At 51.9% G+C, this 21989-nt stretch overlaps 1 protein-coding gene across 2 annotated transcripts in view; it reads left to right on the top strand.

Annotated features, from left to right (window-relative positions):
• The window catches only part of MYH9 (myosin heavy chain 9), a 108907-nt gene that overhangs the window by 43170 nt on the left and 43748 nt on the right, over positions 1 to 21989 (top strand). For both annotated transcript variants that reach the window (XM_017856781.1, XM_017856782.1), the window contains exons 3-5: positions 4610 to 4766; positions 19353 to 19380; positions 20172 to 20265. In XM_017856781.1, coding sequence (XP_017712270.1) covers positions 4610 to 4766; positions 19353 to 19380; positions 20172 to 20265 — 279 coding nt within the window. The remainder of the gene's footprint in view (positions 1 to 4609; positions 4767 to 19352; positions 19381 to 20171; positions 20266 to 21989) is intronic.

Genomic DNA, 21989 nt, shown 5'->3' with positions numbered 1-21989 from the left:
CTGGCCATTTTCTTTTTTTTTTTTTTTGAGACGGAGTCTCACTTTGTCACCTAGGCTGGAGTGCAGTGGTGCCATCTTGGCTCATTGCAACCTCTGCCTCCCAGGTTCAGGCGATTCTCCTGCTTCAGCCTCCTGAGTAGCTGCAGCTACAGGTGCCCACCAGCATGCCTGGCTAATTTTTGTATTTTTAGTAGAGACGGGGTTTCACCATATTGGCCAGGCTGGTCTCGAGCTCCTGACCTTGTGATCCACCCACCTCGGCCTCCCAAAGTGCTGGGATTACAGGCATGAGCCACCACGCCTGGCCCCAGCCCAGCCTTCTAACATGACAGGTGGGAAGAATTGAGTCCCATAGATAGCAAGGAACTTTTTTTTTTTTTTAGAGACGGAGTCTCACTCTGTCGCCCAGGCTGGAGTGCAGTGGCTGGATCTCAGCTCACTGCAAGCTCCGCCTCCCGGGTTTCCGCCATTCTCCTGCCTCAGCCTCCCGAGTAGCTGGGACTACAGGCGCCCACCACCTCGCCCGGCTAGTTTTTTGTCTTTTTTAGTAGAGACGGGGTTTCACTGTGTTAGCCAGGATGGTCTCGATCTCCTGACCTCGTGATCCGCCCGTCTCAGGCCTCCCAAAGTGCTGGGATTACAGGCTTGAGCCACCGCGCCCGGCTGATAGCAAGGAACTTAAGCAGGGTCACACAGCCAGGTGTTGGCCAGGCTGAGACTGGAACTTGGGTTCCTGATTTTCAGCCCAATTATGTCTCATCTGTTTCTCGATGAGATTATCATGTGGACCAAATTAAAAGCCCCTGTCCCTAGGGAGTATTAACCACGGAAATTCAGACTTAGTGACTTGCAAATAAATGAACGACAGACTGTGCTTTAAGGAAGCACAGTGTCTGTGGTGGTGACATGGGAGCCGCAGCCTCATTGTCTGGGATTGAGAGGTGCTCCTCTTGGCAGGCTTTATAGCTTATGTCGCACCCACTCTGCTGTGCCACTAAGCTGAGATGCCCTCTGCTCAGTAAAGCAGAGCCCTTAAGTGCTACAGTTGGAGCCTCCAGGACCTGGTTCAAATCCCAGCTCTGCCCCTTACTGACCATGAGACATAGCTACGTGGAGTCTCACTTTCTCATCTGCAAGGATTCCATGGGAACTTTCTAAAGCGCCCAGCCAGCACCTGGCTCGGAGCAGGGCCTGGGGGCCTGGACTCAGGCTGCTGATGTGTGTTACAAGTGAAAGTAACTCCTGTTCCTCTGCTTAGCTCTTTATTGGTGCCTTTTTAACTTGAGTCTCTTTTGGGATCCGCTGAATATGAATTAAAACAAGCGGAGCACCTGAGCCTGCCTGAGCCTGCACAGAGCCTTTCCCTCCCACAAAAGGGAACAGTCATTATTCAGATATATTCAGTGTTAGTGGCTGCGTCTTTCCTCTGCAAGCCACACGCGGAGATTTTACTGTGGGTGGGCGTGGTGGGTAGTGCCTACGCCTTTTCTCCAGAACTCTTTGGCTGGAGGCATTAACTCTCATTTTCGCTTCCTTGCTGTCACCTCTGGTGTGCAGTTCCTCCTGCCTCTTACCAGCCTTCTTCTAAGCATCATCACTAAGAGGCCCATGGATGGCCTCTGCAGTCACTCTAGTGGAGACCCCAGCAGGTGCAGAGCTATTAAGATGTCAGCGCCCCTGAGCGGGGCTGCCTGGGTAGGAGATGCTGCCTCATTCACGGTCTATCTCTCCATCAAGCTTCCAAATCATGACCTCAGGAGCCTTCGTGCAGCCTGTTTGCCCAGCATTGTGGGCGGCGTGGCTAATTCTGAGCCACAGCTGCTCTGTCTTTTCTTCAGGGGTGAGGCCCTGGGATGGGGGTGGATGGGCACAAAGAGCCTCTGTGGCCTGTGAATGGAGCAGCACCATGGCGTGGCCGCGCCGCGTGGGAGCAAAGCCGCTTGCTCGATGTCTTGCCTCCACGAGCATCCAGTGAATCTCCTTCCTCCCACCTGAGCCTCAGTGCTCATTCCACAGGGCTTAGCTCCATCATCACTGATTTGATGGGATTAGCCCAGAGAACTTGGAGCTCCCGTAGACCACTCCACAGGACCGTCTGCCCCCCCGACTGTCAGAAAGACTTGTCCTAATGACCCGCAGTCCCCTTCTGCTGTCAGCACCAGCTGTTTCCAAACATCTGGCTCCATGGCACTCCCTTAGTGTGCGACCATGTGTCCTTGGTTTTCCTGGGCTGGATTTCCTAGAGTGTGGGTTTTCTCAAAGTCCAGGAACAAAGCTTGATTGTTGCGGAGCTCCTGGGGTGACCTTGCTGCTCCCTGGCCTTCTATCTTGTCCCCATTCAACATTCACACAGAGGGAAAACCAGAATAGGCTCCCACTTCTCTTCCTCCTGAAATGCCCGGGCCCGCAGGTTGCCAATCCCGTGTTTGCACTTCTTTGCCTCAGAGCTTTCCTGGTCTCTTGTGAAAAGAATAGTTGGAGGGAAAACAAGTGACTAATTATCCGAGGAAGAAAGGAAATCAAGGGCTCTGCATCCCTTTTTCCAAGCAGCCAAACATGTTTGTCCATTTCTAAGCTCAGCTGCTCTTTTCTTTTTAAGAGACAGGGTCTCCCTCTGTCACCCAGGCTGGAGCACAGTGTTGCCATCATGGCTTATTGCAACCTTGAACTCCTGGCCTCAATGATCCTCTCATCTCAGCCTCTTGAGTAGCTGGGACTGCAGGTGCATGCCACCACACCCACCTAATTAGTTTTTAATTTTTTGTAGCGATGGAGACTTGCTTTGTTGCCCAGGCTGGTCTTGAACTCCTGTCCTCAAATGATCCTCTCACCCTGGCCTCCCCAAGTGCTGGGATTCCAGGTGTGAGCCCCCGTATCTGGCCTCAGCTGTTTTGAATACATACCATTGTGTGGTTGGTGGGGCCCTCTGCATTCTGCCTTTAGTCTAATTGCTGCCTGGAAATTCCCTGTGCCATAGCCTTTGGCCAGTGCCTGAGAAGAGCCTTCTCTTCATGACTGGTTCCTGTGTGGACCCTGTCTTTGGGTTCAACCACAAGATCCATCCCCAGTTTTGGAGTGACTGGAAAGGGCACAGGTCGAGGGGGCTGGGTTGACCCCATAGTGCATGGACTGGTGGCTGCTTCATGAACAATCAAAGTGCAGGCCACTTGTGATGGAGAAAACAGAAGGTTGGAAGGAGCTTGGAGAACTGGCCTCCATGACCAAGGAGGTTGGCATTGGAGACCGGAGTCTGCTCCCAGCTCTGCCCAATGCCTTGTGACCTTCCATCGTCACTTCACAGAGGTAGGGCTGCAGTTGATGTGGTGCGAGGAGCCCTGGCCTCACTTCGCTGGGTCCCTCAGGCCCATTTTCTTAGGAAGAGGGTGCTTGGGTTGCTCCAGCTTCTTAAAGAGAGTTGCGTCCCCCAACTGAGCACCTACCACCTGGGTAGTCTTGGGAGTCTTGTGCAGCTATTAGGAGTCTCTGTCTTTTTTTTTTTTTTTTTTTTTTTTTTTGATGGGGAGTGGGATCTTGGGAGAAAAAAATAACAGGAAGTTTATTAGAAAAAGAATTAGTAGTCACAAGGTAAAGTATATTTACCTGAAGACACGGAGCTAGTCACGAGGTAAGGTGTGTTTACCTGAAGATGAGGAAGGACAGATGTGTGTAAACTGTTGCTGTTGGAAATGGTTCTCCTGACCTACCCAGAGCTACTCTCCAAGGCTGCGCTGCCTGCTGTGTAAGCATCATTTAATCCTCACAACCACCCAATGAAGTCTAGAGCTCTGCCTGTCCCCGTTTTTCACATCAAGAAATGGAGGGAGAGAAAGGTTAAGAACCTTACCCTTGCTGAGATTTGAACTCAGGATATCTGACTCTGGGGGTCTTATTTGAACTCGATCAAGTCACATTTGGAGTATTGGGTGTATTTTAGGTACCTCACATTAAGGATGTTGATTAATTGTGTTCCCCTCCAGAGAAGCAGTCTTGGAGAAAGTTCACAGGGGACGTGCAATAGCCTTAAAGTTTTTGAGGGATTTGCATGTGAATGTCTCCAGAAGATTCCAGAGAAAGAGGTGTCTGTCTGGGACCCAGTATCCCACAAAAGATCTAATTGGTTTAGGACACAGTGCATTTTTCCAGTGCTAGAAAGATGTAAGCTTCACTGTCTCTCAGCGTCCTTCAGTGTGGAATGATTTGGGTTTCTACAGTTTGCTGCACTGCAGCTGAGCGCTCTTCTGTTTATGCCTCTCTCACGATGACAAACACATCTCTCATTGTCCTCGGATCTGAGTTTTGTAACTGGACTTCTGCTGTCCGTTTGGCCACTTTGCCTGTTGGATACACACACTCACTGACCTACGAGGCTGGAGCACTCCTGCAGTGGAGAGGGAGGATCTTCACTTACAGGGCAGAAGGAGGATGCCAGTGCTCCACACCTGCAACAGGGCTGTGGGAGCTGGGCCACTGGGAGCAAGGACCATCAGGGACTGCCTTCACGTCAGGCTGACTCAGGTCCTTTGAAGCTGCAGATACTTTGCTGCAAAGTTTGTACACTAGTGAGAATCAGACTTCCTAACCCATTCCTATCTGCCGCTCTTTTCTTTAGACCTATTCAGGCCTGTTCTGTGTGGTCATCAATCCTTACAAGAACCTGCCCATCTACTCTGAAGAGATTGTGGAAATGTACAAGGGCAAGAAGAGGCACGAGATGCCCCCTCACATCTATGCCATCACAGACACCGCTTACAGGAGTATGATGCAAGGTGGGTGACGTAGTGTGAGCCCACCTGGGGCTGAGTCTTCTTCACATGGGGCCTCATCGACACCTCCGCAGGTGCTAAGTCACGTTTGGTGCCACATCGATCTAGTGGCTGGTGATGGGCAGTGCATCATGGAGGTCTGTAGACCTCTGTATGAGAGCCAGGGCCAATGGCTATCCAGAGGACATGTTTATATGTTGATAGAATGTTCTAGAAGCTTTAAAATACACATTTCCTAATTTTTCTCCCAATTTCTCATACTTTTCAAGAGCTCTTGTGCCTGTCCCCTCTGCTTTCTTTTAGGCCCCTTCTTATTCCTGTTCTTCCCTTCCCTTTTGTGTTTTTCCCTCTTCCTCTCTTGCTCCTTCCCCACAGTCTAGAAACACATTTGAGTTATTCCCATCTCTTCACAAACAGATGCAGAGCCTCGGGTGGCTTCTGCCCCGCTGTCACTCTGGCTTCTGTGCCCCTTCTGTTCCATCACAGTGAAGCTTTGTGGAGGAAATGTCTGTGCTTACTGCCTCCATCCCCACCTCATGGTCATTCCCCTTGCCCTGGCTGTCTCTCTCCACCCCTTCTCCAGGCTGGCCGATAGAGGTCACCTATGACCTGTATGTTGCTAAGTCCATGGCTCTCGGGAGTTCCTACCTCACCTCTCCCCAGCATCGTACAGTCTCTACCACTCCCTTTCTTTCTTTTTTTTTCTTTTTTCTTTTTTTGAGACAGAATCTTGCTCTGTCACCCAGGCTGGAGTGTGCAGTGGCATGATCTCAGCTCACTGCAACCTCCGCCTCCCAGGTTCAAGCGATTCTCCTGCCTCAGCCTCCCTAGTAGCTGGGATTACAGGCATGTGCCACTATGCTAATTTTTGTATTTTCAGTAGAGACAGTGTTTTGCCATGTTGGCCAGGCTGGTCTCGAACTCCTGGCCTCAGGTGATCCACCCGCCTCGGCCTCCCAAAGTGCTGGGATTACAGGCGTGAGCCACCGTGCCCGGCCAGCTTCACTCTTAATAGAGTCCCCCACCCTGTGCTTCCACTAGCTGGTCATCTTTCTGGGATGTAAATGTGATCAAATCACTTGATTTGAAATCTTGACAAATCATAGAAAGGCTCCTCATTCCCTCAGGGCTATTAGGTTGCTGCAGAAGTAATCGCGGTTTTTGCCATTAAAAGTAATGGCAAAGACTGTGATGACTTTTGCACCAGCTAATAACACTGAGACTCTGTGGTAGTGTACAATGCCCTTCAAAACTGGCCCCTTGCCTGCCTCTCCACCTTCCCAGCTATGTGGAACTCCTTACATTTCCCTAAAAGCTCTTTCTGCTTCAAAACACCCTACCTGCTCCATCTGCCTGCAATGCCTGGCAAATCCCTACTCTTTTTTTTAAAAACATAACTGAAGCATTAGGGCCTCCAAAGAGAATTATCTGGGCTAGATTTGCATCAGAGCCCTGGTGATGCTTTATTTGACTACAGTGTTTAGACATTTCTTTTTCTCCTCTTTAGACAGGGCCCATGTTGCCTTTATATTCTCAGAGCTTAGCCAAGTACCTGGCATATGTAATCCTGACTGAAACCCAATTTCAGGCAGGGCTGTGTTCTCCTATCTTGTATGGATAGTGGTTTGTTATGTCCCTTTACATAAGGATCCTTTTTTCTTTAAACGTTGCAGTCTTGTTGGGCTAATGCATCTTGTTGGGTTAACCACTTTGTCCCTGGTGTAGTGGTTTAGAGTGGCAGCCCACGGCCTGTCCCCCACCACCCGCGCTGTGCTGTGAAGGAGGCATTTCACTGTTGAGCTTGATGCATTATGTAGGATGCTCAAGTTTGGCTGAGTCTTTGGCTTATGTTCACGTCTATCAAAATTCCTTGAGGAAGTCAGCCCTTCAGTTCTAAAGTAGAATGTCTGTTTCAAAATGTTAACTAGAACAGCCTGGTGGAAAAACATTCTGTGGGATTCCAGAAACGTCTGAGTCTTTGTCTCTAGAGGTTATGAGTCAGTTTGCTCCCAGCTCTCTTAATTGGCCTAGTGCAAGAAGTGAATTCCGGAGTCATCTTGAGATCTGAGCTACTGAGTCAGGGTCTGTTGTCACACTTGGATCCTGGATTGGGATGGTTATCTAGCAACTGGGCATTTTTGCTTTTAGGCAAGACGTTAAGACTGAGTAATGTGTACTGCGGAGGCAGGAGAGAGAGTCTTCAGGTCTGGACTTCAGACTGTCTTCAGTTAACCTGTGGGACTCCTTCTCCAAGAGATTCATTCAGTGTTTATTTGTTCAACAACAACAAAAATTTGGTGGGAATGGCCTGAAAGCTCCATACATTGAAAATAATTGGGGAACAAAAAAATGAATGCAGAGAACCAGAGCTTTCTTTTGTCTTGGCCATAACCAAATGGCCTTAATAGGAACTTAGGGACTGCCCTCATACATCTGTGCAATGAAGAGTCTCTTCATGATTTGTCAAGATTCTGAATCAAGTGGTTTGATCAGATTTGCAAATTATGAGGGCAGGTAGGTGGGTGATTTCTTTTTTTTTTTTTTGAGATGGAGTCTCGCTCTGTCGCCCAGGCTGGAGTGCAGTGGCGTGATCTCGGCTTACTGTAGCCTCAGCCTCCTGGGTTCAAGCGATTCTCCTGCCTCAGCCTCCCAAGTAGCTGGGATTACAGGTGCATGCCACCACGCCCGACTAATTTTTTTTGTATTTTTAGTAGAGATAGGCTTTCACCATCTTGGTCAGACTGGGCTTGAACTCCTGACCTCACGATCCACCCGCCTCGGCCTCCCTAAGTGCTGGGATTACGGGTGTGAGCCACCGCACCCAGCCAGGTGGGCGATTTCATCTTTTGGAGACCAGGGATAGGAAATACATTTGTGAGCATGGGAAACCTGCATTGTTGGTGCCTCATTTAAAGCAGTCTGTGCAGGAATTGGGTCCATGTGTTTTCTTTTTTTTTTTGAGACGGAGTCTCGCTCTGTCGCCCGGGCTGGAGTGCAGTGGCCGGATCTCAGCTCACTGCAAGCTCCGCCTCCCGGGTTTACGCCATTCTCCTGCCTCAGCCTCCGGAGTAGCTGGGACTACAGGCGCCCGCCACCTCGCCCGGCTAGTTTTTTGTATTTTTTAGTAGAGACGGGGTTTCACCGTGTTAGCCAGGATGGTCTCGATCTCCTGACCTCGTGATCCGCCCGTCTCGGCCTCCCAAAGTGCTGGGATTACAGGCTTGAGCCACCGCGCCCGGCCGGGTCCATGTGTTTTCTAACCCTCAGTCTGAGAGGTTTTCACTTTGCCTTCTGCCTAGCGTTGGACTTGCTGCAGCTCTTGAGCTCCCACGTTGACTGACAGAGGACATTTCTAGGCTATTTTCCTTCTTCTTCGGCTGGGCGTGGTGGCTCACGCCTGTAATCCCAGCACTTTGGGAGGCCGAGGCAGGTGGATCATCTGAGGTCAGGAGTTTGAGACCAGCCTGGCCAACATGGCGAAACCCTGTCTTTACTAAAAATACAAAAAAATTAGCCAGGCATTGTGGCACACGCCTGTAGTCCCAACTACTCAGGAGGCTGAGGCACGAGAATTGCTTGAACCCGGGTGGCAGAGGTTGCAGTGAGCCGAGATTGCGTCATTGAACTCCAGCCTGGGCAACAGAACGAGACTCCATCTCAATTAAAAAAGAAAAAAAGGCCGGGCGCGGTGGCTCAAGCCTGTAATCCCAGCACTTTGGGAGGCCGAGACGGGCGGATGACGAGGTCAGGAGATCGAGATCATCCTGACTAATACGGTGAAACCCCATCTCTACTAAAAAATACAAAAAAACTAGCCGGGCGAGGTGGCGGGCGCCTGTAGTCCCAGCTACTCGGGAGGCTGAGGCAGGAGAATGGTGTAAACCCGGGAGGCAGAGCTTGCAGTGAGCTGAGATAAAAAAAAAAAGAAAAGGAAGCTCCTTCTTCTTGTATATAGCTGACCTGCAGAGCAACTAGTAATAGGTTTCTTGTTCTTGCAGCAGGGAGGAAGTTAGTAACAGAAGTTGTCCATGTTATGACAGGCTGGTTCACTAGTAAAAGAAAAATGTCCAGAGGAACCTTTGGTTCTTGCCCTGGGTCAGGTGTCACCCGTGGAGCCTCGGGGTCTGCAGGCTGTTAAAATCTGCCCCTGTCTTTTGGAGTGAAGGCTTAGTGCATGCTGCCTACCTGGCTTTGGGGGAAACAGGTTTGTTCTCTGCCACTTACATCTTAAAAGGCACAGCCGGAAAGTTCCTTTTCTGCTTTTCCTTTAAACAAGAACTAGACAAAGATTTCCTTCCTGAGCCGACTGTGGCTCATGACATATTAGCATTTATTCTGCCAAATAGGGCAGTTGGTGGCTCTGTCTGGGGACTTGTAGGAGAGGAGCTCTTTGACCCTTCCTGGGGACCTGCATCTGCCTTTATCTGTTCAGTGTGCTGGTTTGCCTGTACAGTTCTGATTTATGCCTGTTGTTCCACAGTTATTATTAATAGCACTCTCTTTCACTTTCAGAAGCACCCCAGTTTGGAGGATAAATTATATGTCACTCACTTATTGTCAGACTAAGTAAGCCAGGGTTTCTCACACTTGGCACTAGTGATATTTGAGGTTGGATGATTCTCTGTTGGGGGTGGGGGATTTTCCTGATCACTGTAGGATTTTAGCAGCATCCTGGCCTCTGTTCACTTGATGCCAGCCGCACCTTCCCTCTCCAGTTGTGACAACCAAAAATATTCTCAGACATTGCCATCAGATGTTCCGTGGGGGTCAAGATTATTCCCAGTTAAGAACTACTGGACTAAGCATTGCAGATTAGTTTTACTTTGAGTGTCATCTCTGATCGATTAGTAGTGGCTGCCTGGAGCCCTGTGCTGGCAAGGATTTGAGACTCGAGGCAGGAATTCTGAGATGGATTAGTGCTGTCTGCCATGGGCATGGGTGGGGCATGACAGCATGTAGTGCCTTGGATTAGGCCTTCGAGGTAGGTGACAGAAGGTGCCAGAATGCCAGGAGGTTTTGACATTATCCTGTTACTGGATGCCCTGGCAGTCCAGGTGGAGAGACAAGGCATGTTTATAGACAGAGATTTGTGGCCCTAGCTACAAAACAAGACGTTTGCTGCCTACACCTGCGCCAGCACGACTGAGCCAGTGTCAGGTGTCCTGGGAGTTTTGTCAGGTGTGGCTGTGAGGCCTGGGGTAGTCGGATCTTGCAGAAAGGCGGTGGTGTGTGTCAGTCAGTAAATAGTTACAGGGCATCCCAGACGTGCCCAGCATGGCCTTGGATGACATGGTCGGCTCACCCTCCTGCCCCTGGCTTTCCCGTGTTGTTAATTCATTGTCATGGCCGTTCCTGGGTCTTCCTGCCTTGGGGATTGGACTGTTCCTCGGAACTCTGTGATGGCACTGAAGCCTTTGAACTGGCCAAGGCCAGGAGAGTGAGAGAGCATAAACGTTGTGTTGCTGGCCCTTGCCAGGCGGGGGTGGGTGGGGCTGTGTCCCAGGGCAGGCACAATGGTCTGCTGTAGAGTTCAGGCGGAAGCAGCTGTGGTCTGCAAAAGGTCTGTCTCGCCTAGGAAATGGTGCTTCTGCATCCCGGGGGAGACTCTCTGGGATCTCCCCTGTGGGGAAAGATCTGTATGTCTCTACAGGAGAACTCACTAGTTGAGGAATTTGACATGAACCCAGTTATCTCCCCAGTGGGTAGGAAAAGCCCCTTCTATGTGAATTAGGTAGAATGCCAGATTTGGTTCACTTTTGGTGACTTTATGGTATTAATATTTTAATGAGTTCCCAGCATTTTGGGGGAAGCAGATCTGCTTTCATTCTAGGCCTAAACTTGTCTGAGAGCATTTAACCCTTTGCTCTGTGCCAGTCTCCCTCCCACCCAATCTCTGATTCCCAGTGGAAGCTGCACCAGAAGTGGTCGGTCACCCAGCAGCCACTGAGAGTGCCAGTGAGTGTGCACATGCCCCTCGGTGTCTGACCTTTTTCTGTAAACTATGAGGGGTAGAATTTTTGTGTATCTTCACTTCTGCACATGGCTCTTCGAATTCATACGTAAAGAGGCAGGCACAGATGTGTTAACTGGCTTGTCGAAAGCCCAAAGAGAGCCAACGCCAGAAAGCAGTCTCCTGATTTCCTGTCCTGGTGCCTGTTACCCCGGGACAGGCCCGCGGGGCATTGGTGTCCCTCATTTTCTCTGGCTGGTCTTGAAGGAATTCTTATCTCCAGCTCAGTGGTTGGGGGGCACTCGGGGAGGAGGGGCCCTCTCTTTCCTTCTCTCCACATTCTCCCTGCCCCGCTGGTTGTGTCTCCTGTGGAACCGTCTGCTTTCCAAGGTCTTTCTGAGGAAAAGTGCCATGTTCGGCAGAGGCTCAGGAAAATGCTTCAAGCGGGCAGAAAAGCTCTGTTTGAATTGACTCACCGGGACAGGCAGCTGAAGAAGGAGCGCCGTGGAAGCCACAGATGGGATGACTCTGCTGAAGCAGGAATGCACCCAGCCGGGAGGCTGCCAGCCCTGCCAGCCGTCAGCACACAAAGGCCCCGCTGTCTGCTGGGGAGGTCGGGAGCAGGCCCTGTGCACCCAAATGTGCCCGTGGAGGCAGCGTGGGCTCACCAAGATGGGGCGTTCTGTGTCTGCACCCGCTGGTCTTCCTGTGCTGGCTGAACACCTACTGTGTGTGTGCCGGGCACGCTACAGAGAGTGTACAGAAAGCAGAAGAAGGTGACTGACTTGTGCCCAGAGACAGGCAAATCAGCCTCAAGGTGACAGCGAGAGACCAGCACAGAGGAGGGGCGCCCCACTGAGCCTCCAGAGCTGCTGGGGTGGGTGTGGGCCTTTGATAGATAACACAGCACTTCTATAGGGCACCAGAAAGGGGCTGCTGGGCCTGTCCCAGCCTTAGATTTGGGAAAAGTGCCATGTATTGCCTTTGAGCAAGAGGAAGTGTGTTGTGGAGGAGAGACTGTGGTCTTTGGACTAGACAGAGCAGGAATCTGCCTCTTTCACTTCCTAACAGCAACCTGGCTGGAACAAGTCAACTCACTCTCATTGGGCCTTCGTTCTCTCGTCCTCCTCTTGGGCTTCATACCATTCCCTGGCAGGGCTGTGGTAAGAAGTAAGATGCCGTGTGTGTGATGCCTGCGATAAGTACCTGTTAGAGCTGGCAGTAAGAGTCTAAACACTTCTCAACTGAACTGCCCCGCTTTCCATGGAGACTTCAAATCGCGCATTCCTTCCATCCACACTCCTGCTCGCTTGATGAAGGTGATGGTCAAATGCATCTTGCAGGCGGCTAGCCATTTGAATCTCCCCAAAAAGACTCCCCCGAGAGTCCAGGTGCAGGAAGTAAGTTGTCACAGCTGCTTTCCCTGCAGCGACCGTGCCACACACTGGAACGCGATAGCAGACGTGGTCTCTGGCTTGTCTGGTCTGGTCCACGCAGAGCTGAGCTGAGGCCTGGGGCTGATGTAGCCTCAGCGGAGCTTTAGGAGATGTGCTTGATCCAGAATTGGTTCTTCTGCAGCCCTGAAATGCTTTTCTGTTCCCTGGGCTGCTGGTGGACCAGAGAGGTGCTGTGGGAAGCAGGCCCTGGGCCACCACCCAACACCATGGCTGCAGCCGGGAGGCGCTGTCCTCGAGCTGGTGTGAGCTGGCTGCTTCGTGGTCCTCCCCCAGGAAGGAAAGCCTGGCCCCAGCATGAGGCTGCTGAACTACCCATGGTCTTGCCTGTCAGTCTCATTTCTAGAACGTCTTCTCTCTAGAAGAGGAATCTGTGGTTAACAGGCCCTTTTCAAGGATTCAGCGTTAGGCTTACTTTTTTTTTTTTTTTTGTAAATACAGCTGAACAGGCCCACCATGCTTTGCTCTGGGCCCACTGAGCGGGAGATAAGAAGCAAGTGCCCTCTTAGAACCTGAAACTTTGGGTGGCGGTGTTTGGAAGCGTTGCCCAGTGTTTTGTTTTGCTCCCCATCCCCGAAACAAACTAACAACAAAACTCACATCAAATCCCTAATCAGTAAAGCCACTTTGTGCTTTTGGCCTCCCGTGATGAGTTCTCTTGCTGCCTGGTGAGTGTCACCTGCCAGCCCGTTTTTCCTGTTCTCTCCAGCTCCGGCTCTGAGACTTCAGTTGAACTGTGTCCCAGTTTGTCAGGGCTGAACAACAGTGTGTTCAGAGAAAGGAGTTGCTTTCCTTTACCTACCTGATTTCTGGAATGAAGGTATCAGTTGAGAACCAAAGTAATTCCCTACGTACTAAAGAGAGATAAATGAGCTGAAAGTCTGCAGGTATAAAAGTTGAGATTCTGCAAATGGCTTCTGTCAAATTTGTTTAGTCTTGACCAAGGCTGTCAGCCCCATGTGGACCTTGACGATAAATTCTCGAGGACCCAAGCTATTCTTTTGGCAAACAGACAGTGCTGATGGGGGCTCAGGATGTCATTCCCACCTGGTATCAGGATTCTTCCCGAAGATCTTGTCTGTTCCACATGAGCTGGTCCACAGATACAACAGGGCACAGGTCTAAGCTGAAAGGAGAGGAAGTGTGAGCCGTGCTCCAGGAGCAAATCCTGGCCTAACAGTCACCGACACGCCTTTCCTTCTACTGACCACTCCTCCAAGGCGGCATGGTCACGCGCTGTTACCGTTCACCAACTACCATTGATGTCCCTGGTGCTCTGAAGCACGTTTGACTCATCCAAGGGAGTTTCACAAAGCCAGTCGCTGTCTTTGCAGGCCTGTTTGTGCCCCAACAGGGAGCCGAGTTTGTCATGAGCAGTGCCTGGCTGTGTCTGCCATGCTCCCTGTGTGTGTCCTGGCTCCTTCCCTCTTGTTCCCTGTTGCTCCAGCGCTCTACAGAACTCAACAGGGGCCCCTCCTGCCTTGTCTTTCCTTTTCCCAAGGGGAATGTTAGGTAGGAGCAAGGCAGAACTGGACTGGGAGTGTCTTGGTGCCATGTGCTGTGGGTGGTCAGCACTCATTTTGAATTTCCCTCCAGTCTGACAAACCTGTTGGAGCTGCCTTGGCAACAACCCCAGAAGGAGAAGGTTCCCCCTCCTGGCCCCGCCCACGGGAGGGGCAGAGAAACGCCCAGCAGTGCTGTTTCTGGCAGATTTGCCTGTGTGCTGGAACTTACCTGTGTTTTCCTAATGCATTTTGGCCAAGAGAAGGCTTGTCTGGGGCCTCGCTTGGTCTCTGACATAATGAAAGTTAAGAGCAATCCCTTGAGGTTTTTTTCATTATCCAGGGTGCCTGGAGGGGGAGGGCTACCCATTCTCTGCCTCCAGTGACTGGGGACTTGGGTCTCAGCAGGTTCAAACCAAGGTTCCACCTGGGGTTACACAGGGGCTGTGGGCAGAGGCACTAGGCCAGGTCGAACTGGCTTCTGGCGTGGATGCTGCTGAGCAGGCATGTCCCTTGGTCTGGGCCTACCGTGGGGGCCTGGAGGGCACACTTGCCCATGACCGCATTGTGTGTCTGGGAGCCATGGCAGGGGCTTCCTCCTTTGCTGGCGGATTGCTGGGCAGGCAGGCTGCCAGGAAGCTCCACCCTACTCGGCACAGATCTACAGCCTCTGCTAATATGAAGCATCATTTTGCACTTGCTTTTCTTCACCTCTCTGTTTGCCTCCCAAAGACTTGTAACCCAAGCTTGTGAACTGAGCTGGCTGTGGAGAAGCAGCGCGTCCCGTCCTGAGAGTGTCACGGCCCTTTCTTTGCAGCACTGAGGCAGGCCTGCGGGCCCATAGGGTCATTCGATGGAGGGGAGTCCAGGGGTGGGTGAGGCCTCCAGAGGCCTGAGTTCTCAGCCCCATTCGTGCAACTCTGATCAAGTCATTGGGTTTCTGAGGAAAGAAGAATGATGCCCTGATCTTGGGGTCAAGTTGAATTAGGTCCTCTACAAGGCCTTCCCAAGCCCGTAAGTTCCAAGCTTCAGCCCCACAGGTGCTTTGTGCTTTGACCAACTGAGACCCAGATGCTGTCCACATGAGGGTCTTGGGGAGAAGTGACTCTGAGTCTAGGACTCTGCCCAGGACAGCCTGAGACGCCTATCCTGGCGACACAGGGCAGGGCTCACAGTGCCAACACATATAGCAAGCCACCCCCAGGGACCACTCTGGAGTTTCCCTGAAAGCAGAAGGCTCCCTGGTGGTAGAAAGTTTTGGTCCCATTTGTCTCAGATTATCCCATCAGTCTCACCCAACGTGGGCATATTGTCCAACCTGAAACTGCCCTTTTTCCTGTCTTTCTTTCTTGGCCCATACCCATTTCTCAGGAAGCCCAGCGGAGCCGAAGATGGGGTCTCTCCCAGGTGGAACCCAAAAGAGCTGCTCCATGCTGGAACCTTGGGAGGTGTGATCTTGGGAGCGGGGTGATGAGTCAGTCCCAGCAGTGGCTGCTGGTGAAGCAGGCCCCTTCCTCTGTACTTCCTGTCAGGCTGATGTCACTGCTCTGCGAGCCTCGTGGCCTTTTATGGACAAGAGTGAGCTGCAACTCCTCTCACAGAGGAAGTGAGCCTTAAGCCCCCAGCAGGAGTCTGCACCTGGGATGAAATACCTGCGGTCAGGTTCCCCCTTCCTCCCCCCTGGGCCCAGTGTGCTAAGCTGGCTGGAAACACTTGTCCACAGATAGATGGCCACATCAGCTCAGGTGCCCTCACTGCATGGGCTTGGCCTCAGGACATTTCAGGTTTAAAATGAAATCCAGGGAGAAAATGGCCTGGTTTCTGAATTTGTAACTTTTATAAAAGACTTAATTATGGCGGTGCCAAGGAATTGCTCAGTTGGAAGCTCCGAGACAGCAGGCGGGTGAGGACAGCATGTCTGGGCGCCTGCCTCACACCGTGTATGACAGGAACACCATTTCCTTCCATCCTCAGAGCAGTCCCTTCATTCCCAGAGAGGTCAAGGGGCCAGGCACTGCGTGGGGAAGAGCAGAACCCAGGGCCGTAGCGCTGGCGGCTGTGGCTTCCCCCTTTGCAGAGCTGCTCCAGACACCTGGACCAGTGGTTGTCAAACTGTGCTCTGAGGAACACAGTCTCCACCACCCACTGTCCCTTGCTCAGGGATTTGGGAAGATTTTATCTGAGGAAGGACTGCCACTGCTTTTTGAAAAGTCTGAAAACTATTGCAGAGTGACTCATGACCCAGTCTCTACCCCACCCTCACCAAGAGAGGGGCTGGGGCAGGGGGTTCAGGTGCCTACCACGGCTAGACTTTCATCTGGCAGGGGGCTCGTGTCCCAGAAGAGGCTTGTCCCTGGCGGCCTCCTCCCGTGTAGAGGAAGGAAGGGCGTTTTCAAATAAGCCTTTAGTCCTTACAGGCCAAATAAGGACTTGAGCCAAAACAAGCGGGTTGGGCCGAACTCTGAATGTGCTCATCCTGTGAGATGACAGTGTGGGGAAGGGTTGATCGGGTGGGCGCCACTGACGGTCTCCACCAGAATGCATAGGGTGGGGAGGTGGGCTGCAGAGTAAACTGAGTCAGGCCAAGAGCCCACTGGTTGCTAAGAATTCTAACCACCCCACTGCCCAGAGGAGATGCCTCTGAGATCAGGAACAAATCCAGAAGAACCACTGTGTGGAAAGATTGCAAAACAATGATGATAATACCTGCTTTGTACATTACAATACAATACTTTGTAAGGTTATTGGAGGCCACACAAGATTACAGACCAAAACCCTTCCTGAGCATTGGAAAGACCTTTCCGGTTGCATGGGGCCGTGGTAGGATTCATGGTGCATAGGGCAGGTGGATTTGGGATACTAAGCAGTGCGGCAAGAGGTGAAGCAATGAGGAGGCCTCCCAGTCGTTTGCCTTTCAGAAAGCATTTGTCCAAATGAATGTTCCTGGCAGAACAAATCCAGATTTCTTTAAGGGATAGTTAGGCTGTGTTGACAGTGGTAAACTGGCTTCAGGAATTGGAAGAGGAAGGCTGGAGAAGTGGGAAAGCTGGGGATGCTTGGGTGGATGGAGAGGAGACACTGAGTTTGGCACTGGGGTTTCGGGATTTGAAGTGCGTGTGCCTGTGTATACATCCGTGTGTGTGCATGGCTATGTACATATATGTATGTTCACATTCACCTGTGAATACATGTGCCTTGGGTGCCTGTGTTTGCACTTGTGCTTCTGGATATGCGTCTGTGAATGCGTGGGCAGCTGTGTGCCTTGTGTGCGCCCATGTGTGGATCTATGTATATGGCTTTGCACACACGTGCATGCATGTATGTCTGTGCACACGTACCTCTGTGCACCTGCCTCCATATGTGACTGTGTATGCACAGATGCTTGTGTGTCTGTGTGTGCGTCCATGTCCTTGTGTGTGCATGTGCCTGTGTGTGCATGCCCTCGAGTGTGCTTCGGGGCTCTGCTTCCTGTTGTTCAGCAGCGGAGCCTCTGACTCCTCCTCACACAATTAGAGGAATTCCAGCCATCCTAGGGACAGCCCTGGGAAAACGGTTCCTCTGGAAGGGTTGGGGAATGTTTCCTTTTATGGTAGCATTGGGCCGTTGCTGCTCACAACTTGCCAGCACTCGCAGGTACATTCTTGCCTGCTAGCAGAGCCGGTGACTAAACATGCCCACAGCTGGGGCAGACCACAGGGAGACTCAGTGGGGGAGGGCAAGGGGCTGGGACGACAAAAATGTTTGTTCCAAACCCTTATCGGTTGCCACACTGTTGTTAGGGGCCAGCAATGAAATTGCTCTGTCTTCCCCAGGCTGTCGTTCCTGCCGCCTCCCTCCCTTCTGTCTTCCCGTCTGTCTTGTCAAGGATGCAGGTCTCTAATCTCTGTCCTTGCTGTGCAGGCTTGAAGGACTCTGTGTTTTTTGAGACAGGCGAGGGGGAGTAAGGCCCCTCTCGAGCTTGCCTCCTGAGCAGTTTCCACATCAGAGAGCAGAGTGTGGGGTGTGTTTGTGAATGGGAGTGACCCAGCCCCTCTGCGCCCCCACGCTGTTGATGCTTAGGGGGCTGGGAGGAAGCTGCCGCCCAGGGGTAGCTGCCTTTGGTGTTGGGTGTGAGGTTTGTTTTTTCTTCTTTCTGTCTGGGCTTCCTTTGCCCTCCTGAATGACCAGTGGGCAGAAGAAGAGATTGGAGGCAGTGCCCAGCCCAACCAGCTGCTGAGGTCAGGCACCCTAGAAAGCTCACCTCGGAAGAGGCAGGCAGCCTAGCTGGTCGGTGTCGACTGGTGTTGAACGGTTAAATGTGTCTCCTGAGGCCATGCGTGGAAGGCCATGAGTCATTCTCCCAGTGCCTGGTCATGCAGGGCCCTGACCAGGCGATGCGAGCCACTCAGTGTGTCCTTCACACGTTGCTGAATCCGTATTTCCACTCAGTGCTGACACTGTACCAACAGCCACAGATGCTCCCACTGCCCTGACAACACCACTGCCACCCATCGTGGCAGCGTCGCCATGGGGAAGTCAGTATAGACAGCAACCATTTGTGGAGCTTACTCTCTTTACAGGGACTGTGGCAGGTCCTTTTTATGTGTTATTTCTATTTTTCAAACTAATCCTGCAAGGGAGTTAGTAGCAGATCTACTTTATGGATATAGAAACTGAGACTCAGAATTAAATACCTTACTGCAGCTCAAATATTTGTAAGTAACCTGATGCTGGATTCAAGCCAATTTGACTTCAAGGACGGTGAGGCTATTAGATGGGGTGGGATAAAACGGAAAAAAGTGAGTTTGTATTTTCAGCTGTTGCTTAAGATTGAATACGCGGTACTGAACAGCCAGGATGCCTCAGTGTTTCTGGCAAACTTAGCTTTCAGAGTGTGGGCATTGCTGCCCCTCCTGCACCGGGGGAGGGTGGGTATTTATAACCTTCCTTGCTGAGCAGTTCATAGAGCTGTTGATAGTTGCTGAAAGTTCCTGACACCCGGCTAGAGAACAGGTTGTCACAGAAACCCATCAGAAGCTGTCATTCTTTACAAGCTACCTCTAAAGTGACATCATTGCACGCCTTCCACTTGCCAGACACCAAGCTGGTACGTTCACATGTCTTGTGGACACAAGTACTGTTATCCCACGCTGCGGAGGAGGGAGCTGGGGCTCAGAAGCCTGCGCACCTGTCCCGGGTCTCAGGCTGTGAGGCAGCATCTTATCCCAGGGCTGTCTCGTTGCAAAGCCAGGCCTCATCGCCCCTTCTCCTCCAGCCTCTTAAACGGTGCTCCTTCCTTCAATGGGGATAGTATTTAGAGCACCTGCAGTGGGCTTATTTCTAACAATCTTGGCCCCCAGTTATAAGCACACCGGGCAGGTCCCACTCAGCTCCCAGGAGAGTCGACTCCTGGAGAGCTTTCCACACACCAGTTCCTCTAAGGTGGGAGACACAGAACTATTTCTGGTTTTCTGGTGGGGGCTGGACAGTGTGGGTGGACAGTCTGAGCTCCTGGGTGGCAGGAGCAGCTGCCCAATGGCACTCTCCCCCACAAATGCTCCTCCCAGCCAGGTGTGAGGGTGGGCTGCGCAAAGACAGCATCTGTGGCACTGTACTCCATCTGGGAAATGGGCAGCTCTTCGGGAGCAAGCGGGGGAGGCTTTTGTATCTGGTGGGAGTTAATCTGATGTCTCCTTTGTTTCAGACCGAGAAGATCAGTCCATCTTGTGCACGTAAGTATTTCTCCATCTGGGTAGTGGTTCATTTCACCCCAATCTGTTCTCATTCTTGAGGACTCCTACCGAAACCACAGCTGGGGGTGGTGGAGTCCCCGATTCCCAATTCAAGGCCCCTCCTTCGCTTCTCCATGGGACAGGACTTCAGTTTGTATGTTTGCTACTCAGCGATCCCACTGCATGGATGAGTTCAGTTTGAATCATCCTTCCTCAAGGAGCCAGTGGGAAGGAGGGTGGCGCTTATGGCAGAAAGGAAAAGCAAGATTTCCCCACAATCCGGCTGGGAACCAGCTCCTCCGTAACTTCTGGGCAGAAGGCATTCCTTCTTGCTCTGGATGGTGGCTTTTCTTTACCTGGATTGAAGTAGACACTGGGGCCTCTCACCCTCTGAACTTAACAAGGAGATCCATAAACCCCATTGCTGAGAGAGTTAATGACACAGAACATTCCTTCAAGTGACGTTGCAAAGGAACATGTACAAGTGCCTTTGACCCCTAAGTCCACAGCTGCCTAAAACTGATTTTTAAAACACTTGGATGTGAAGGCTGCCAAGTGACCAGGGCAGGCAGTGGATTTCAGTTGACTTCTCTCCGGCCCCTGGAGAGCCATGGGAAGTGGACTGCCTGAGGATTCTAGAGCATTTATGTGGCAGTTCCTTTTTCTGCCACACGTTGGGTCCTTCACGGGCACCTGACAGAATGCGAGGCAGTGGAGTGTGCAGTGGGAAGGGACAGAGGTCAAGGACTTGGCCATGTCTAAGCCCGAGACTTCCTTGCCTCTCTTGGTAGGGGTGAATCTGGAGCTGGCAAGACAGAGAACACCAAGAAGGTCATCCAGTATCTGGCGTATGTGGCGTCCTCCCACAAGAGCAAGAAGGACCAGGTGAGTGCTGTGGTCCTCGTCCCCGCGGCCGCTTGCTGGGCCTTGGTGGGATGATGGAGGAAGAGCACTTAGTGGTCATGGCTTCAGCTTTACATGAGGTTGCTTTGGGGAATGAAGCAGAGGCTGGGCCCATTTCCACTGAGGCGACGGCGTGGCCTGTCCTGGGAGTGGTCCGGCGATAGCAAGCCCGTTCTGTCCTTGGCCTCCTAGCCTTCTGAGTTGCTGTGGAAACTGATGAGGTCCTGGCGTTTGCATAGCAGCCCTCTTGGCATTTGCAGCTCATTGCTGTGTGTCCTCCCCTTCTGAGGCTGGAAGGCAGATTCCAAGACTTGGTCCTCAAGTTGATGGAGGCTTGAAGGGCCTCAGGCAGACCTGTGTTTGAATCCATTTCTTTTCCCTGATGTTGAAATGCCTCTGGGTGGGCCGGGTGCGGTGGCTCACACCTGTAATCCCAGCACTTTGGGAGGCCGAGGCGGGTGGATCACGAGGTCAGGAGATCGAGACCATCCTGGCCAACATGGTGAAACCCCGTCTCTACTAAAAAAACAGAAAATTAGCCGGGCGTGGTGGCGGGCACCCGTAGTCCCAGCTACTCGGGAGGCTGAGGCAGGAGAATGGCATGAACCTGGGAGGCGGAGCTTGCAGTGAGCCCAGATCACGCCACTGCACTCCAGACTGGGTGACAGAGTGAGACCCCGTCTCAAAAAAAAAAAAAAAAAAAAAGAAATGCCTCTGGGCGGACAGCCACCCACCCCCACCACCCCAGCGAAGAGAGAAAGGGCAATTGGAAAGTCATCTCACCTCCATTTTTTTCCTCTCCCTTTTGATGGATTATGGTTGAACCAGCAGCGTCCTCGCTAGGTGAGCTGCACGTTTACTGCACGTTCTGCACTGGGAATGCGTGTTCTGCCCATCGTGTGCCCTTGAATTCTGTATTTTGTTCTAAGCAGCTTTTCACCCCACACTTGTCACTTTCTGCAGCTAGAACTCTTCTTTTAGGCTCAGCTCACTGACTGTCTTGGGAGGAGGGGCTGGGTGTGGCACACAGTGACCTCCTGTGCACTCTGAAGTGACAGTTCCTGCAGAATGGAGATGGGCCTCACACCTAGTTGTTCTCAGAAACTCCAGTCATGCCCAGATTTCCCCACAGCGCACCATAGCTGTTATGTCCCATGCAGAACCTGACCCTGGCACGGTGGACGGGAACTCCGCTCTCATGGAGCCCTCCACGCTCTGTGGTCCAGACCAGATGCAGATGGCTGGCTGCCCTCGCCTGCCACCGCCGTGCCAGTCAGAAGCAGTGCTGGGGAGTTCTCACGTTGGAGTTTTTCAGAGGTTGGGGTGATCAGACAAGCATGGCTGTGGGATGCTGTCTCTCAAGCACACTCTTAAACTCCCCTGTGAAACCTAAGTGCCAGTGCTGTTCCTTGAAGCCGTCAGGGGAGCTTGGTCGCTCCCAGCGGCGGCTCCACCTTACTGGCGTGCCATGTGCGGCATTCGTAAGTAAGGAGGGGTGTGAGTCTGCATGCAGGTCTGGGGTGTGGCCTGCAGAATGGCCTAATGAGTACAGTCTTCTGGAACCCAACCAAAAGTAACTTTTCATGTGCCAGGCTTCTCAAGGCATTTGGAATCTTTTTCCATGGAGTGTCAGGAGTTATATTTAGAAACTAATAAAGTTTCTTTTCTTCTCTCTCTCTCTCTCTCTCTCTCTCTCTCTCTCTCTC

The sequence above is a fragment of the Rhinopithecus bieti genome, unplaced genomic scaffold (assembly GCF_001698545.2).
Source record: "Rhinopithecus bieti isolate Rb0 unplaced genomic scaffold, ASM169854v2 scaffold_42532, whole genome shotgun sequence".
In the NCBI taxonomy this organism is placed as follows: Eukaryota; Metazoa; Chordata; class Mammalia; order Primates; family Cercopithecidae; genus Rhinopithecus; species Rhinopithecus bieti.
The sequence above is the reverse complement of the archived record's forward strand: the minus strand, read 5'-3'. Positions and strand labels throughout refer to the sequence as shown.